The sequence below is a fragment of the Eleutherodactylus coqui genome, chromosome 1 (genome assembly GCF_035609145.1).
Source record: "Eleutherodactylus coqui strain aEleCoq1 chromosome 1, aEleCoq1.hap1, whole genome shotgun sequence".
In the NCBI taxonomy this organism is placed as follows: domain Eukaryota; kingdom Metazoa; phylum Chordata; class Amphibia; order Anura; family Eleutherodactylidae; genus Eleutherodactylus; species Eleutherodactylus coqui.
Window position 1 is genome coordinate 51,343,377 of NC_089837.1, and position 20,573 is coordinate 51,363,949.

The window sequence follows — 20,573 nt, forward strand, 5'->3', positions numbered from 1 at the left end:
TATGTTTTTGAGCCTTACATTACAAAAGTTACATATCTATTGTATTCAAATCCAGATTAGTATTGCTCGTCATGATCGGCCAGGTGGTGAAATTGCACTGATTTTTGCCAAATCAGATCTGGTGAGTTTAACCCGATTTTTTGACGAAAATTGCTGGAAAATTAAATTTCCCCAAAAGCCTAGTGAAGTCAGAGTGCAGCCAGTCAGCAGCCAGCGCACCTTGATGATGTCACTAAATGTGTCCTTCATTTTGCATATGGTCAGCAATTTCATTAGCTGCCTGCATCACATGACCTCGCCATATATAACATAGGCTCAGTGTTATCAGTGCCCATTTTACATCTGAGCACAGGACAAAGTAGCTGCATCAAGCTTATATGCCTATACAAAACGTGGTCTGCACTTTGGGAGAGATACTGTGCATAGGATATATTGCTGCTGGTGTGAAAAATTCTGCATAGGCACAGAAGGTAAAATTGGTAGTAGTGGTGGGACCAGAAAAAGAAGCTGCGTTAACTTTATGCATCTACACAAAACATGGTCTGCTGACTATTTCTGCTGCTGTCAGCGGACATAGTAAAGCAAAAAATTGCGCTGTTCACAACAGACAGTTAAATATATGCCATATACACTGTGTGTCCTTCTGTTCTCACATTTCATTACGGGATTGTGGCTTAGTTAGTAGGTGTTTTTTTTCTGTATATAAAAGAAAAAGAAACCCAAACAGAAAAGCAGCACAATGACATATTGTGTGTTGTGGCCGCAGACATTCAAAGTCCGGTCACTACAAACTATTTGCAAATATTATGCAGCTGCCTGTGATTTTCGACAAGTTAGTGTTAGCTGAAAAGTTTCGTAAAACTAAACAAAAAAGTAAACAAAAACGAACTACATAAAAAAAAACATGAAGAAAGCAAGGGGAACAGGATTTTTCAGTAGTGATTTGTGTTGGAGGTATTAGAGGATGGGCCAAGTTGGCATTTGGAAGCTCCACCCACTGAAGCAACTCCTTCACAAATTGCAGGGGGTGAGGTAAATCCACTGCCATTCCTTAGAAGTAGTTTTGCCCGTGCCTTACATCCGCAGCATGCTGAACAGATCATAAGAGTGGATGACACAGCATGCCTCAAATACCACCACATCTTCTGTCTCCCATAGAGTTCACTTAAATGCACAGTGCACACAGCCTTCAGTCTACACCAGTCGGCCATAAGCATCCTTCCTCTACTTCAACCCATGCCAAATTCCCAGCAGACGAAGATGAGGGTGGGCCAGTGCACAAAGTCAGGTCTCCACAGGCAATGTGTACGCAGAGGGATGTGGAAATTGAAGTGCCAGCTCCCAGTGTTCACTGTAACATAGAGTCCATTGAGGAGGAGAACGACGGACAGTTGGAAAAGGATGAGGTACTTGGCCTAATGGAGAGAGTTTTGATAGTAGTCACAGAGGTAGAAGGAAAAGCACCGTGTTCACTGCCTTGGCAGGGTGCTGCCCCATAACATCCGCTTCCCTCCCTCCTGCGAGCTGCTATAAGGAATCTCTGTTTCTCCATGTTGGGTCAAGCACCTTTCACCTCCTCTTCATTGTCCTTCTCTTCTTAAGTGGACTCTGTCACAATGAGCATCAAGAGCTGGCGCCTCTATTTCCGCATGCCCTCCGAGTACACATTGCCTGTGGAGGTCTGACCGCATCCACTGACCCACCCTCATCTTCTTCTTCAGAGAAAAAAAATGGTTGAGCATCAGTGCATTCAATGTCTTGGTCATCTCCCTCTGGTTGTTTGGACTGCCCCATTGACATCTATGACTCCAAATGATCTAACTGCTCCTGATCTGTACGATCTACTTCAGAATGTGCAGAGGATTTAGCACAGGGCAAAGTAGAGAGAAGATGTTCATGGCCAACTGGTACAGACTGAATGATATGTGCCTGCGACTGGGAGGAAGAGTTGGTGGTGGTACTTGAGGCATGCTGTGTCATCCACTCTACAACCTGTTCTGCATGCTACAGATGTAACGCATGTGCAGAGCCACTTTTATGGAATGTCAGTGAGCTTGCCTCGCCTCCTGCAGAATATGGATCTGTTTATTCAGTGGGAGCTATTTGATGTTCCATCTGGACCCCTTTTCTACCATCACCAACACGTCTCCTTCCCCTTGCTTTCATCATGTTTCTTTTTTAAATATATTTTTTGGTCCACTTTTTGGTGTAGTTTTATGCCAGCTAATTTTGTACTTTGCAGAAAACCACTGCTAGCTGGGCGAGCTCTGCAAATAATTTGTAATGGGCAGACTGGCAACTTTGAATGATGTCTGAGGCTGCTGACAAACAGTGAATCCACACAGTGGGTTTCTTTTTGGTTTTCTTTTTGCTTTATGTTAACAAAATAAGCACCAACAAGTAAATAAGCTGCAGTCCCTGGGAGGCGCAATATGTGAGAACAGAAGGCCACATAGTATTTCTTGGATCCTTGTGAGCCGTCCCTGTTTGGCGCAGCATAACAGAATTCCAGAAACCCCACTGCTAACTGCGTGAGTTTGAAAATAATTTATAGAGGCTGGACTGGCGACTTTGAATGACATCTGAGGCCACAAACAGAGAACTGCAATATTCCCCGCACCAAAGCAGATTTTGTCTGCCTGCTTTGCTGCTATACAGGTGGACAGCAGCAAAAATATACTCTCTCCCAATGTACCGATCTTGTGTTATGTAGGCATTAGAGTTGAGTGAACATACTCTGCTGAGCTTGATGCTCGTTCGAATACTAGCGTACTTGATGCTGCTCGTTACTCGAACGAGCATCAAACTGTGTTCGACCCCACCCTCGGGGCACGTCATTGGCAAATTTTTTGTCGAGAGAGAGACCTAGGAAAATAAAAATGGGTCGGCACCCAGCGTCCCACATACAAAAATGCTTGAGTCTCCCATTGTAGTCAATAGGGTTTGTTACTCGAGTAGAGCTCTTGAATTTTACGAAAAGCTCGACTCGAATAACGCGGGTGCTTGCTCATCTCTAGTAGGCATATAAACATGATTCAGCTTTCTCTGTTCCCTGCAATATATCCCCAGTAATCAAGCTTTGAATCCAGCAGCAATATATCCTTTGTAGTATATCTATCCCTGTTAACAACATGCCACGGGCTATATAGACATATAAACGGGATGCAGCTGCTCTGTCCTGTGATCAACTGTAAAATTGCTGCTGGTTACACTGTGCCTACCTGTATATATAAAGGTGAAAGCCCTCACTGACTGACTGACTGACTGACTCAGAGAAGTATAGAGGAGGAAAAAGAGGAGGGGATAATATATGTCCATAGGCAGCGAAGGGGGCTACACGAACATTGTGTACCCCCCTTTCCTTCCTATGTGTAGCACTCTTTCCTGCCTATGGACCTATATTATCCCCTCCTCTTATTCCTCCTCTATACTTCTCCCATTGGTTGAGAAACATGTTGGAGAAGACGTCACTTTTCCTGCCCAAAGTCACCGTGCCTGCAGTGTTGAATCATGGTGGACTGGCCAGACAGCTGGAAGATTGGTACACCTTGGTCACTTTGGTTTCCATTTATCATTAGCTTAATCTATTCTACGTAGATGGTGGGACTAGCTAAAGGAAAATGTTAAGCTTGACACCAAGGAATGTAGGCCGTCATCCTTTGCAACTTTGAGGTATATCAGCCCGTCGCAGCTACAGTAAAATCTCTGGATAGGACTGACAGTCACAGGCAGCACTTAGAGATGATGGTCCAAGAGTTCGTTGGCTCCCACATGGATATACTCAAACATGGCTCTATTGACTCCTGGGTATTTAAACTGGTTGAGTGGCTAGAGCTTGCACAACATGCTTTAGAGGTGCTTGCCTGTCCCGCAACCAGGGTGCTAACAGAAAGAGTGTTCAACACAGCTGGGATGTGATAAGGCATCGGCCTGTCCACAGACAATGAGGGTCTCCTAATGTTTATGAAAATGAACCTGGCATGGATTTGTGCACCCACATAGCAGATTCCACTGATTAGTTAGCACGCTGGCAATTTTTACTCACATATGACTGAGTATAGATTTATATGAAAGACAACACTATGTCCTCAAGGTGCTGTTGCTGACAGTGGTGGCAGTGCTGCTGTTCTACTACTTCCACTATGTTTCGTTCTCTTATTCCCCCTCCTAAATGAAAAATCTGTCAATATGGTAATATGGGGCTATAGCTCTCATGTTTCCATGACGAGCACACTCTGCCTATTTTTCTTCCTCATCCACCTCCTCCTCCTTCTCCTAAATTTTTCTAAACCAATATTTTCTAAAACACAAGTGACAATTGTATCTCTATAGCTTTTCCTTGGAGGAGGCCTGAGCTTGGGTATTCTGTTAACCTGGTAGAATTTGTTCTTTGAAAAATTTACGGCATTGCTTTTAAAACAAGCAGCACACCTGCTATAAAGCCTGAATTATAATAAAAAACATTTAGGTTCTCAGTAGAGATGAGCGAGCATACTCGTCCGAGCTTGATACTCGTTCGAGTATTAGGGTGTACGAGATGCTCGTTACTCGTAACGAGTACCACGCGGTGTTCGGGTTACTTTCATTTTCTTCCCTGAGAAATTTGCGCGCTTTTCTGGCCAATAGAAAGGCAGGGAAGGCATTACAACTTCCCCCTGCAACGTTCAAGCCCTATACCAACCCCCTGCAGTGAGTGGCTGGCGAGATTAGGTGTCACCCGAGTATTAAAATCTGCCCTTCTCTATATGCGCTCAATGGGGCCGGCGGCAGCAGCGCCGACCCCACTGAGAACATATAGAAGACAAATCATTCTTCTCTGCCACAGCTGTAACAGCTGTGGCAGAGAAGAACGATGTTTGCCCATTGAATTCAATGGAGCCGGCAATACAGCCGGTTCAACTGAAAGCAATGGGCTGCCGGCGATCGCGGGATGAATTGTCGGGAAGGGCTTAAATATATAAGCCCTTCCCTGCAATTCATCCAGAAATGTGTTACAATAAAAATATATACCGGCGTATAAGGCGACGGGGCGTATAAGACGACCCCCCAACTGTCACCTTATACGCCAGGAATACAGTGGAGCAAAGAATAAAAATCATTACTCACTTCTCCTGGCGTTCTGTGCCGCTCCTGCAGGCTGTCGCTCCCTCCTGGTCCCCGGCAGAGCATTGCTTTCTCTACGAAGGGCTTTAAATCCCCGCCTCCAGAAACACACGTGCCTTCAGCCAATCACAGCCAATGACAATGATGTCATTGAATGGCTGTGATTGGCTGAAGGCACGTGTGTTTCTGGAGGTGGGGATTTCAACCACTGCGTCCAGAAAGCAATGCTCTGCCGGGGACCAGGAGGGAGCAACAGCCTGCAGCAGCACCGCAGAACGCCAGGAGAAGTGAGTAATGATTTTTACTCTTTGCTCCGCTGTATTCCCGGCGTATAAGGTGACAGTTGGGGGGTCGTCTTATACGCCCCGTCGCCTTATACGCCGGTATATATTTTTATTGTAACACATTTCTGGATGAATTGCAGGGAAAGGCTTATATATTTAAGCCCTTCCCGACAATTCATCCTGCGATCGCCGGCAGCCCATTGCTTTCAGTGGAACCTGCTGTATTGCTGCCTCCATTGAATTCAATGGGCAAACATTGTTGTTCTCTGCCACAGCTGTTACAGCTATGGCAGAGGAGAACGATCTTTATGCTGACAGTGCGGGGGGGGGGGGCCCACTCTTGCCGCTATTGTGGCTTAATAGTGGGACCTGGGAACTTGAGATGCAGCCCAACATGTAGCCCCTCACCTGCCCTATCTGTTGCTGTGTCGTTCCCATCACTTTCTTGAATTGCCCAGATTTTCACAAACGAAAACCTTAGCGAGCATCGGTGATATACAAAAATGCTCGGGTCGCCCATTGACTTCAATGGGGTTCGTTACTCGAAACGAACCCTCGAGCATCGCGAAAAGTTCGTCCCGAGTAACGAGCACCCGAGCATTTTGGTGCTCGCTCATCTCTAGTTCTCAGTTATAGACAACAGAATATAAGATGGAGAGCTGGTGTTGTGTAACAATGAGTCAATGTATCTCTTATAGAGAATCTGTCACCACACACTCACCGCAAAACCAACTTTCTTGTTAAGTTAGTTTTGGGGGTGAGAATCCATATGAACAGTTGTTAATCAGAGTTCTAGCACTATTAACTAGGATCAGCAATAGATGACAATTGTCTTACAAAATAGTCTTTAGGTCTAGGATAGCGTAGGATTCCTGTAACAAATCTATGCCCAGATGACCGATGCTGACTCTCTTCCAGGCCCACTGACGCTGGTTCAGTGTCATCGGAGGAGAGGGAATAGAGAAGGCACTTGGCACTGACTTCACTATTCAGCACTCCTGTTCCTGTTCATGAGAGGAAATCAGTCGCTAAGATAATTGCTACAGCCCTGTAGCACAAACCGGGAGAGACTTCCTTCTTCTATCCACGGCTTAGCAGCTCTATACACACTTTTCAAGCTTCTCAATAGCTGTATCCCTTTCTCCCAGAGGGAACAGTCCTTAGGACTGTATCTGGGGCACTGCCATATGCCAGGAGAGAATCCTGCTTCAACCTCTGTCCCGCACTGAGAACCTCTCTCAATGACTTCCTGTCTCTTCTTCCTTCTCAGCTCTGTTCCTGCCCTCTTTTTAAGTGACAGTACCATTACAAAGAAAGCAAGAACATACTATTAAATAGCGATAAACTGTACCCCCTTTACAAAGATGCTACCTTTGCAAATGATAGACTATGGTACAAAAAAATGCTAAACTATAAGAAGCAGAACTGCATCCACAAACACGTCAGCTAGACCAAATAAGACATGAACTCTTCGCAGCCTTTTAAGGGACAATTCCATTACTTATAACCAAGGCAACTTTGAAGTGCTCTATTGAATGGCTATGCAGACTCACCAAAAGGGAAGGATGTATCTGGTGTGTTATTTTTTAACATCATAATTGGGTATTTGGAAAAGATGTGGCAAGATTTATTAACTTTGATGGATGCAGCTAATGTTGGTCTTATGGACACAGGGTACTTTTCCATTTTCCTCACCACATTCCGACATTTATAACTTAGTTTTTGTAATAATGACCAGGGTATAAACATTTCTTCCCAAAAAATAGCACTTGCAGAAAGAAAACAAAGATAAAAATGCACATATTTTGTATATTTAAATGTAACAAATTAAAGAATAAAGTTTGCACACTTTTGTAATAAATAGTAATATATAATTTAAAAAAACTAAAATTAAAAAAAAAACAAAATACTGCTGTGATTGCTTTATTTAAAAATTTCTTCTTTTTTTCATTTGCCCCACCCCCCAAAAATACTAAAAGTTATGTTTATGTGTTCAGGTCTTCTAATAGAACATCTCTTAGTGCGGTCAGGTTAAGAAGTCTATGTAAATAAGTGAAGGATTAGTGACTGTGTGTTTATACATGGAGGAGGAAGCAAGATTATGCAACTGCAGTAGAGTAAAGGTGAGCAATCTCCTATGTCGAGGAAAGGTGATGAGAACACAGATCATGATGAGTAATCATTTCTTGCGAGAGTGAAGCTGACATGTATTGTGCTGCATTGGCTAGTATAGTGGTATAGAATATAAGACATCTGATAGAACTTAGATAATACTTAGATACAGTATGGCCAATAGAGTGCCATGGGTGCCATAATATGGCTCCATACAACATAGAGGTTATACAGAGCTATTATTCATCTATAGGAACTAGCACTTAAAGCTACCCTCCCGGTTTGGGGACAAAATTCTGTCCATGGACCGAAGGTGGGGTATATTATCAGCTGTCCAAGATTGACTTCCACAATTTTCTAGCTACTTAATGCACACTGTGCGTTGCTCACTAGTTGGCCAGCGCTGGTCATGTGGGCAATACTGGCAAACCAGAGAGCAGTTATAGTGCCTTGGTAGTCTATAACTACCAATTCACTGTGGGTTTAGGTAGTCTGAAGATTGCGTTGGCCAACTTTGATGGCTGTAAGTGGGCCCCATAACCAGCAGGTCAGAGGGGCATCCGTACATAAGACCAACAGTAGGTAAGATAACTGCCTAGTCCTGAAACCAGAGAGCTGCTTTAAAAAGAGAGACAATTTTGGATTTGGGGATAACAATAATGACTTTGCCTTTCTAATTTTAATATCTTTTAATTTCTATATCACCACAACTGTATTCGGCCTTGCATTTCTCCCACAAAATGTATCTTATTGAGCCACTTATAAATGTTATGGCTTATTTTAGACGTTTAAAACTAAAATAAATCTTTATTAATTGGACAGGTGTCACTGGAGCCTGATTACAGACCCGAATGATTTGACCAAAAGTGTGGAATGAACCTCATCAATTGGATAATATTCTACTAGTAATATCACTATATGTGAATTAGGACATACTAGAACAAAGGAGAATATTCCAATAATAGAGTTGATAAGATGTTGTTATTTATCTGCTTAGATATCACGGTTACTTTACTGTTCAAATTCACTTATTAATTTCCAGGTTCAGGTTCTACATGTTTCCCTGCAGATAATTGCAAGTCATCAGGAATAGAGATGAGCGAATCTACTCATTTCGAGTATTTACTCGATCGAGCACCACGATTTTCGAGTACTTCAGTACTTGGGTGAAAAGATTCGGGGGGCGCCGGGGGGAGGGGTGGCGGAGCGGGGGGTAGCAGCGGGGAATAAGGGGGAGCCCTCTTTCTCTCCCTCTCCCCCCCACTCCCCGCTGCAACCCCCCACTCACCCACGGCGCCCCCCGAATCTTTTCGCCCGAGTACGGAAGTACTCGAAAATCGTGGTGCTCGGGCGAAAAAGGGCCGTGGCCGAGTAGGCTCGCTCATCTCTAATCAGGAACCCTTTTAAAGTTGATCTTTTGTTTATAAGAGAGTAGAGTCACCGTGTATCACTAAAGATCTCAGAAAGTGCAATAATGAATGTAGATATAATTCAAGTAATCTCAATACCCAGAACACACTGTTAGAGACCGAGTCTAATGGGAAACTTGACCGAGCTAAGTTATACTCCTATGGTCAGGAAATACCAGCAAGATATCTGGACTAATGAGGGATTAATGCTAAAAGAACCAGAGTTCATAGCCTAGCATATGAAACTGTCTATGCTGTGTCAACTTTTTTCTTAAGGGACATCGTCTCTGACAGCAGCTAGCAGTAATCCACCTGATAGTGCCTGAGCCCTGCTGCTGCAGAGCTACCGTATATACCGGCGTATAAGGCGACGGGGCGTATAAGACGACCCCCCAACTTTCACCTTATACGCCAGTAATACAGTGGAGAAAAAAAAAAATCATTACTCACCTCCCCCGGTGTTCTGTTGCGCTCCGGTAGGATGTCGCTCGCTCCTCGTCCCCGGCGCAGCATTGCTTTCTGAATGCGGGGCTTGAAATCCCCGCCTCCAGAAAGCTAATACACACGCCGTCAGCCAGTTACAGCCATTCAATGATGTCATTGAATGGCTGTGATTGGCTAAAACACACGTGGCTTCAGCCAATCACACTATTCAATGACATCATTGAATGGGTGTGATTGCTAACACACGTGCGCCTTCAGCCAATCACAGCCATTCAATGCTGTCATTGAATGGCTGTAACTGGCTGATGGCGTGTGTATTAGCTTTCTGGAGGCGGGGATTTCAAGCCCCGCATTCAGAAAGCAATGCTGCGCCGGGGACGAGGAGCGAGCGACATCCTGCCGGAGCGCGACAGGACGCCGGGGGAGGTGAGTAATGATTTTTTTTTTACACTTTTTTTTTGTATTACCGGCGTATAAGACGACCCCCGACTTCAGAGCAGATTTTTCGGGGTTCAAAAGTCGTCTTATACGCCGGTATATACGGTACATATATATCTGTCTAGCCTGATAAGTCATAGAGGTTTCTAAGAGAATGGTGCTAGCTAGTTTGTCCCTAATACATTGCCAGCTCCGTATTGTCCTGCCTATCTATTGCTTTCTGATGGTATAAAATAATAAAAGATACAGAGTGACCTGTAGTCTGGATGGTAGACTACAGGCATTAATCAGGCTCCAGTGACACCTGTTCTAGTTGATACCTTTGGAGAGATTATATATTAAATCCTCCATTATACTGTGTTCTGCTCTCTACCCATGGCTCCACACCCTACATGGTGGGACCTTGTGGGTTTTATGTGTGTTTTGTTAGCCCTAGGTTTTAAAAGCATTTAATAAAGATTATATGATGTGACCTTTCTATATGTCAGAATATATTATTTTACTGGAATAGTAGTAGATACCAAGTTAGAACAAACCTCCAGGAGATGTGGTTTGAAATCAACAGTAATCGAATTTACAACACTCATAATAGAGAAAGGGGCTGGCTTAGTTATAAAAATGAGATGAACAGCCAACCACCTGCAATGACATCACTGCCCCCGACAGTGGGAAAAACTTGTCAGAACTGGGACAAAAATGGAGCTGCTGGCAGTGGTGGACCTGAACTGGATTTGGAAAGTATATGTCTCCAGATAATCTCTTTAAACATGCCTAGGATAAACAAATATCCATCCCAAGAAAATAATAGAAAGGAAATAATATGAAGGGGACCTTGATGGTCCTAGTGGGTCTTTACACCAAAAATTGCAAGAGTTTTTTGTTCACATGCAGTTCTTATTCACATTGCCTGCACGGAAGTAATTTATTTAAGACCAGAGAGAAATGATATAGGGATATATGCACATCATCGGACACCGTTCATGCCAAACATAAACCGAACGTGCAAGCAGCAAAATAAAAACAAGGACAAAGACCCTACATTAGGCAACAAAATACTTACCAAAGTACTAAAACAACAAGCAGATGCAAATATAAATAAGTACGAGGTATTAGTTAGTATTTTGGCCAAAGTATATAAGCTCACAAGCCCATGTCAAGGGTCCTCATTGTCTTGTGAGTCGCTACACTAACAAGACAACATAGCCACAGGAAAGGGGACCCTGCCAACAAGCGGGGTGATCGTCCCAATAAGGACGGCCCCACACAGAAACATAGAGATCACCCGTCTCGATAGATATAGGCAGAAACACTAGATGAAGACTTAACACACAACAGGTGTCTGCACACCTACAGACACAGGGAATTCCAATATGCAACATAATACACACCACACATCTGCATACCTACAGACAGACACTGAACAAATCATTGTTCACAACAGGTGTCTGCACACCTATAGACATAGGGGTTTCCCACCAACAACCCCATGCATTCAAATGTACACTGAAACAGACATAATTTAAACATCCACACCCACACACATAAGGAACAGAGCATCAGACATCACCCATCTGATGTAGAAGAGGCAAGGTGTTTGACACCCCCCATCTAAGAGTGTAAATGATATACGATGTCTGGCACCACACCTGATAGAAGGGTAAGGGGGCTGGGTCCCGCAAACCATGCAAACAGGGAAATTGGGTGTCCAAACCATTTTCAGCTATGACTCAAACAAGCCTTAAACATGCATGACTCCAAAGTTCTGAAAAGAAATAGAAAATGACCAGCACCAACTAGCAAGAGGAGCTGATATTTATGTGCACAGACCTATGGTGATTAGCTGGCTGGAGAACACCACACCATCAGCCATCCAAATCAACCACACCTGCAGCACTGTGCTCCCGGAAACCCATAGAACTACAGATCCCAGAAGCACAATGTGACATTATGTAGCGTGGAGTCAAAAGTAATCTGTGTTCCTCTCTATAGCCTCTGTGTACATGGCTCAGCTATGTGCATGATGCCTTATGCTGCTTTCACATGTACCGGAAAATTCCACCATCAATATCTGCACAAAAACTGGCATATCTAAATGCAGACTTTGACATGGAATTGCTAGCAGAATTAAACTATTCTCAAATCTCGGTGAAGATTTTTCTGCAAGGCAGAATATTCTGCATAATCTTGTGGGCGTGAAAGCATCCTTTAAAAAGTGGTTCATTTCCATCCAAAGAATGAATGGGAACATCACTTATTTCACCAACTTACACAACTGCTGGTTAGTAACCACTTGGTTGATTGGTTGATGTTGAGCCAACTATATGCAGGTTAATAAATGGGCGGAGCTACGCTGGATTGTAAAAAGGTGGATTTAAGTTAGCAAAAGGCTTATATATTCACACTAGGCTCACACAATTCAGAGGGAGAGTAGACCGAACAAGTTGGACCCTCCACACTGAGCGGTGAGCAAATGTTTGCTTAATATTAACTACTTATATGCAATGCAACCAGATACAAAGTACACCAAGGTATTCTACATAATTGTATAAGAACTACTTCAAGCTGTCAATAATGTCTATTTAAGAGTATCTGAAATCTTAAGGTAAGATGCATATAAAATATCTGCTAAAAGACGTGCCCAGAGGGTTTAACATTAATGTATGGCCAAAGAAGTAGTAATAAGAAGTACAAATCAGCGAATAGCCATTACCATGCTAAACGGCTGAGTGGGACTGCTAGTTTGGGTCCATTTACACCAAACCCCTTATTGCTTGAAGAAGCGAACAATGTCAGAGTTCATACAGGTAGATACATCGTAGGGTTATTCAAACGAGAAATCATTCAGTCATTTACATTCACTGTATAAGTGAAGAAGAATGGCTGAATGATCAGGTTTTTTTTTTTAAACTAAAGATTTGAGAATGAGCCAACGATGAATTTTATGCCTGCGTAAAATGACCGATTGTCTTCGTTCGATCGCTGGCTGTGTTTACACTAAATGATTATTGTTCATTGTCACCCATTTGAATGATTTTATGAACGATAGTTGTTTTGTGTAAAAAGGCCTTTACTCTTATGCTAAAGTTCTGCAGTGTGTTGTGTTAAGAGATAACTTTACAAGGCCGTTATCATTGTACAAGCATATTTTACAGCGCTGATAGCAGTAATCTGGTAATTTAGCAATGCAAAGTACAATAAGCCCAGTATGGAGTTAAAAGGGAATAGATATAATCCTTGTCTGTCTATAGATATGCTGGGTTTTCTCTGGAGAAATCTTGGAGAGGAGACTGAGAGGTTCCGATTAAAGGGCAATTTAGTCTGAGGTCATTAGCAGTGTGGAGAGCATAGATAAGGGAGGAAAATAGAAGGTGGTGCAGCACTGTGGAGGACCTTATGGAAGAGAATCATGAGAATAAATCATATTCTATAATGGAAGGGCAACCCTTATAGTGACTTGCACAGGGTGGAGGCATCAGTGTAGTGACTGGCACAGGGTGGAGGCATCAGTGTAGTGTTTGGACAATAGGATGAGCCTTGCTGCTGCAATTAGGATAGATTGGAGAGTAGAGAGTTTAGTGAGATGGAAGCCAATCAGTAGCGAGTTGCAGTAACCAAGCCGAGAATGGATAATGGCAACAATGAGAGTTTTTGATGTCACCACAGTGAGAAAAGTGCAGATTCTGGAAATGTTTTTGAGGTGAAACTGATATGACCGAGCAAGTGATTGATTATTGAGAGTGAAGGAAAGCTAGCAGTCAAATATGACCCTAAGGGTGAAGTCACACGAACGTATATCGGCTCAGTTTTCACGCCGAGCCGATATACGTTGTCCTCGTGAGCAGGGGGGGGGAGGATGGAAGAGCCAAGTGCAGGAACTGAGCTCCCGCCCCCCTCTCTGCCTCCTCTCCGCCCCTGTGCACTATTTGCAATGGGGAAAGGTGGGACGGGGCTAATTCTCAGAACTTAGCCCCGCCCCCACCCCGCCTCTTCCCATTACAAATAGTGCAGAGGGGCGGAGAGGGGGCCGGGAGCTCAGTTCCTGCTTCTGGCTATTCCATCCTCCCCCTCGGTAAAAACCGAGCCGATATACGTTCGTGTGACTTCACCCTTAGGCCTTAGTCAGACGGGCGTTTTTTCGCGTGATTTGCAGATCGCATGAAGGATGCGCATCCGCAAATCGCGTGACCGGTGCGCGCAAGTCGCCCGCAAATCGCCCGAAAATCTGCTCCTAGCCGCGTTTCATTAGAAACGGGCCGGAGCTGTCCAGCGCATTGCATTCAATGGAGACGGCAATAGAGCCGCCTCCATTGAAAGCAATGCGCTGCGGGCAAGCCCGGGATGAATTGTCGGTAAGGGCTTAAATATATAAGCCCTTCCCTGCAATTCATCCTAAAATGTGTTAAAATAAAAAAAAAATTGTATACTCACCTTCTCCCGGCAGCCGGAGCTCCGCACGGCCGTCCTGCAGTGGGTGTGAAGGGGGTGTGAGTCAGACCTGCCCCCTGATTGGCTCAGCGCTGAGCCAATCAGAGGCATGCCTCACTCACACCCATTCATGAATTCATGAATGGATGTGAGTCAGACCTGCCCCTGATTGGCTCAGCGCTGAGAGGCAGCAGTCACTCACCCATTCATGAATTCATGAATGGGTGTGTGAGTGAAACCGACCTCTGATTGGTCAGGGCTGTGACCAATCAGAGGCAGATCATTCAGCAGGCGGGGATTTTAAAGCCCCGCCGGCTGAATAGTGCCGAGAAGCAGTTCAGGAGAACTGACAGCGGCCGCGGCTGGACTCCGGCTGCAGCGGAAAGGTGAGTATACAATTTTTTTTTATTTTAACACATTTTAGGATGAATTGCAGGGAAGGGCTTATATATTTAAGCCCTTCCCGACAATTCATCTCCGCGCACGCCGGCAGCCCATTGCTTTCAATGGAGCGGCTGTATTGCCGCTCCATTGAATTCAATGGGCAAACATCGTTCTTCTCTGCCACAGCTGTTACAGCTGTGGCAGAGAAGAATGATTTGTCTTCTATATGTTCTCAATGGGGTCGGCGCTGCTGCCGCCGGCCCCATTGAGCGCATATACAGAAGAGAACAGGAATCGCAGATCGCAGATAGGTGCGATCTGCGATTTTTTGTTCTATAATTTATCGGACGAGCGCATAAAAAGCGCTCATGTGTCCGATACCATTGCAAAGCAATGGTTTTATAAAATCGCCGGACGCATGCGCATGCGCAAATCGCGGCTAAAAACGCCCGTCTGACTAAGGCCTTAGACAGCAGGTGTGCTGCCTAGGAGTTATGATAGTACCACACACATGCACAAATCTATCATTGAATACTCTGGAATTCTATATGTTTGTGATGTTTGTCAGTTATGCTGCAGTATCTCCCAGTTATAACGTTTTATACTTCAATTAACTTTTACTTGCAATTCCCATATTATCACTGTGGCAGAAAAATCAACTGTTCTCTAAATCAATTTTTCACTCTGAAGATTCTTGTCTTTTTCTTAAAAATATCCTTTATTAAATACTATATTAAAATGAAGCAAAACTGACACACACACACAAAAAATCACTTACATCTAAACGGTGAAGGAATAATTTATCGAGACAATGCAGTATAGACTAATTCAGGAGAAACAATTGCCTGACATGCAATGATGTACTTGTCACTTGTAATGAGTGGGGGACTTCAAAAATAGTCATCCAGAAAAAGAAAAACTGGTTCCCAATCATTAGAAAAACACAACGATTTCAATTTTTCTGGGAATATTTTTCCGTACTGCACTGCTCAATAAGATCCTATAATAGGGGAATAGTAGGTGAATTTTTGCTATAGTCTAGTAGAAGTGAAAAAGGTTGTTCCACTATTTCCTAATTTATCTAGAAGATATAAAGAATGCTATCAAGGTTCAACGCATTTCCGCTACAATACCGTAGCCTCATCAGGAACCTAAATTTTCTACCTCAAAGCGATATTCTAGATGTTGTTTTAAATAGCAAACGGACAATTTACCTCCAAAAGTCTAAAAGATGCCGATCAAAGTGTGGGGGGTGAGTTAAATAACTTTTGCTCTGAGGTTGGTTTGTATCTACAATAATCCCTAACAGATACTACCTAACCCAGCTCTCCCTCCACCAAAAAATAACAAACAATTTTGTAGCAGCATCACCAGCCTTGATGGTAGGCTGGTGACACTGCTACAACATTGTTTGTTATTTTTTGGTGGAGGGGGAGCTGGGTTAGGTAGTATCTGTTAGGGATTATTAGACTTTTGGAGGTGGATACTCCTTTTGCTATTTAAAACAACATTTAGAATATCGCTTTGAAGTAGAAAGTTTAGGTTCCTGATGAGGCTACGTTATGATAGCGAAAACACGTTGAACCTTGATAGCATTCTTTATGTCTTCTAGATTAATTAGAACACAGGGGAACAACCTTTTTCACTTCTACTAGACTATTCGAATATAGCAAAAATTCACCCACTATAGGATCTTATTAAGCAGGGCAGTACGGAAAAACTTTCCCAGAAAAATTGAAATCGTTGTGTTTTTCTAATCATTGGGAATCAATTTTTCTTTTTCTGGATGACTATTTTTGAACTGTCACCCACTCATTATAGGTGACAAGTACATCATTACATGTCATGCAATTGTTTCTCCTGAATTAGTCTATGATGCATTGTCTCGATAAATTATCCCTTCACCGTTTGGGTTTAGGAGTTTGGGGTTTTTTTTGTGATTCTCAGCTTTGCTGTATTTATTTTAATATAGTATTTAATAAAGGTTATTTTTAAAAAAGAGACAAGAATCTTCACAGTGAAAAATTACTTGCAATACCACACCTAGCCACATGGAGTGCTGTGCTGAATACAAAAATCACAAATGGAAGATTTACCTTTAAACATTGTTATTTGAGTCGGTCTGTCTTGTTTGATCACTTTTCTGACTTCAAGCCTTTTGTCAGAAATTACCCATTCACTGTAGTGGGACAGTAATGTGCATGTGATCCCCATCGAATATCTTCATGTCAGGTGAACTTTCCCTTTAAAGGGAATCTCTCAAGTCTCTTCATACACAGAGTAATACAGAGACATGTCAATTAGTTTCTGAGAGCAGCAGTAAATATATGAATATTAATGAGAGGCATTGGACTTCTCTCTGCCCAAACCCTGCAAACTTTACAAAACTGCATAACAAATCGGTATAAGTGATAGACCACTGAAATCAGTATGTCTGTTACTATATATTGCTGTCTAAGGCAAGGCAACCATAAGGAGCCTGACAGGTGACCTTTAAGCCTCTTTAATCAATCTTGTAACGTATAATATCCAAAAGCTGCATCTAATGGTAAGAGAAATGTGAAGTTTAGAAAAAATTAGTGTTAGTAAATTAAATTATCAATATTTTTTCTTCTTTTCTAGGTTTTTCGTGGACATGTTCTCTATGGACCCCATCTCAGTTGTTGTGTCCATTGTTGTTTTCTTATTTCTACTCAATGTTTTTAAGAATCAGAAAAGATGCACAAATTTTCCTCCTGGTCCTATGCCATTACCTATCATTGGAAATATGCATGTGATCAACACGTTAAAACCCCAAAAATCCTTCATAGAGGTAAAAAAGATCCTTCTGTGAATGTTCACATTTAGTTTGCATTACAATGGGGTTCTAATTCTTGTGTTGATTGTTAGGATTGCAGGTGGCTCTATTTTGAGAGATATACAGCATATTGTGTAGTTAAAGGCGCATTGGCCATAATGAAAAAAGCCTTCCCCCCTCCAACTGGTCTTCATGGCTGTCAGCTGATGTCAGACCAGAACTTTCCACTGCATCACTGGGTTTCCTTGTTGGCTCATCAATGCTACACTAGTAGTCAGGGAAGTTATTGGAGTCTTAAAAAAGACTGAAATAAAAGATAGTAAAAAAATATATATATAATCCTACAGACATTATATCCGTTAGAAAGCTTTTATAGCATGGTGGGCTCAGACACAACAGCTCAGTTCTAGTATACCTATAAATAATGCAGTCACCATATAATACTTAGATACCAGCTCTACATAGTGATAGTGATTACTGTGCAGTTACCTCCAATGATCACAGGTGACATTGTATATTGAAGTCAGCTGTTTTTATTGTTACTCTTTATCTGGCCCAGTCAACCATGAAGAATTTTTCCAGCCATAACTTCTCCCTCCAAACTCTCCTTATCTTGTTACTACCACCTTCTCTCAGTGCCCCCAACACACTGTTATATTGCCTCCCTCCACGGCCCCAACACAGTTATAGTGCCTTCCCCGTGGCCCCAATAAACTGATATATTGCCTCCCTCCACGGCCCCAACACAGTGTTATAGTGCCTCCCTCCACGGCCCCAACACAGTGTTATAGTGCCTCTCTCCATGGCCCCAACACAGTGTTATAGTGCCTCTCTCCATAATTGTGCCTCCCATCCCAACACAGCTGCACTACAACTCCGGACAGAATCTTCACTCACAGTAACATCCCTCATGCCGATGCTACCTGAGCGGCCAACTCCTCCACTCAGTCTCTTGTTTCCTGTGCAGGATGAGCAGTCTGCCCAATCAAGCAGCAGCAGCATGAGAGAAGATGTCACTGTGAGTTGCAGTGTGTAGGCAAGGTTGAGCTGAGGTCCCAGTGATAACAGCCCTTGGCTTTGGGGCCAAGTCGATTGCTGCAGATACTCCACTATTGCGGAGATTTGACATTTTGACATTATCATTGATTTTGTGCTTCAAACTTTACTCGAAAGATCTAAAATAAAACAACTGCATAATGGTATCTATCTAATCTATCATCCTTGCAGTTTTTATGGTAATGACAAAGGAAAACAAAATTCAATATGTAGACTGTATAGGAAGACAACTATCCGCGCCTCATCTTCAAAAAAGCCAGTAGAGAATTGCGTTTTTATGGTTTGACAGCAAGGACAATGGCCCAGGTTTTCTTACAACATCTGAGTCTGCCACAGGCACAATTTTGTTTTAGAAGCTCTCACTGCATTGTACACATGTCTGTGGTAACACAGCCCGACCCCTGAAGAGGCAGGTTGAGCACACAAGACAAACAGGTTCGTTCCTTATATTTGTTAAGAGATATTCGGCTTCCCACTTTTCTAGAAAGCTTCTTTTTTCTACCTTTTGTTTGACCATTTTTAGGAGGGATGGACTTATGTGACTGGTAGCATGAATGAATAAAGCACTAATGAATGTCACCAGAGGAGGCGGCGCTTGTGTTTACAGCAGAGCATTGTCGGATTTGTAGTATTAGGCCTCCCCTGCAAGTACAGCATGATCTCTCACAGGCCAAATATGACTACACCGCAGGCCAGATTTGGCCCATGTGCCAGAATTTGACACCACTGAGGTAGACCATAGATTGTCTGCACTTCTATTTCTCTCCAGCTGTTGCAAAATTACAATTCCCAGTAGGCTCTGAGAGTTGTAGCTCTGCAACAACTGGAAAGCCCCAGGTTAGACCCCACCAATGACTTTTTTTTATAATAAACTTATAAATGATCTTTTTCAATTGGTTTTCCTATATATTTTCAGATGTCAAAGAAGTATGGCACAGTATTCAGAGTCTATTTGGGTGCACAAAAGTTAGTTATCCTATGTGGTTATGGTACTGTGAAAGATGCTCTCATCAACCATGCTGAAGAATTCGCTGGAAGACCACTTACCCCAATGGGTGCTAAAGTACATGATAACCATGGTAACTATATGCTAAGTTACTCCATTTTTCTCCATTTTCAAATGCAGGTGATCCTTCGATTGTGACAGGTGACTCTCCCAACACCCCTAACAAACAGCTGATTATATACAAGGAAATCCACAAACAGCTGCCATTGTTCATATGAATGGTCATGCATGTAATACAAGAACAGCTTGGGTCAAACCAATCTAGAAATATTTGTACTGAGTGGATCTTCATTCTGGCTCATAGAGGAAGTCCTACGGTCTATGATGTCTGTAATAGATATTTGTCCTGGCTCATAAAGGGGATCCCAAATATTGGACCCCCATCCATCATGTGTATATGCCCAAATAGAATATATGGACAGATTTTGTCTTCATGAGACATCCCCTTTAAAATGAAAGTCTGTCAAAAATGTTGAACCCACAGCTTGGGAGCCACATTTTGACATATACAGAAGTTTTAAAGGCCGGATCAGGATAGAAACAGTTATTGACCTACATCTATTCTGTGATATCAGAATAGATAAGAAACAGACATTCACATAAGGAAATTATTCCCTTTTAATGCAGGAATTCTCATGTCAAATGGAGAGACCTGGAAAGTGATGAGACGATTCACCCTGGCAACATTACGAGATTATGGAATGGGGAAGAAGACCATAGAAAACAAGATTATTGAAGAGTGTGAATGTCTAATACAGACGTTGAAATCCTATGGAGGTAATTATATTCCTATGATGAGGTTTATCTAACTATGGAGACACAAATCTGCATAGGAGATGTATGCATAAAACACTAGGAGATTTTCAAATTAATTTTTAATGAATTAATTTAATTTAATTGTACTTAAAAGGTTTCTCTGGGCTTAAAAAATTGTTAAAAGGGCTTAAAATCAATAAATATTGAGTGCTCACCTATCCTGGCTGCTCCCCTATCAAGGCTGCTGCCTTGGTGCCTGATACTTGGAACCCGGAAGAAATGGCGGGCAGTTATATAGAAGAATGTAAGTGGTCATCTGCACAATGAACAGCTTGTGACCACCCACTGCTTCTCCTGGG

The 20,573-nt window shown here is 42.7% G+C and overlaps 1 protein-coding gene across 1 annotated transcript in view; it reads left to right on the forward strand.

The window, feature by feature from the left end:
* The first annotated feature begins 12,232 nt into the window (after window positions 1-12,232).
* LOC136620816 (cytochrome P450 2C23-like) overlaps window positions 12,233-20,573 on the forward strand; it is a 63,081-nt gene continuing 54,740 nt past the window's right edge. Inside the window, exons 1-4 of the mRNA XM_066595817.1 lie at window positions 12,233-12,252; window positions 17,222-17,411; window positions 19,369-19,531; window positions 20,086-20,235. Of these exons, the coding sequence (XP_066451914.1) occupies window positions 17,235-17,411; window positions 19,369-19,531; window positions 20,086-20,235 (490 nt within the window). The 5' untranslated portion in view covers window positions 12,233-12,252; window positions 17,222-17,234. The remainder of the gene's footprint in view (window positions 12,253-17,221; window positions 17,412-19,368; window positions 19,532-20,085; window positions 20,236-20,573) is intronic.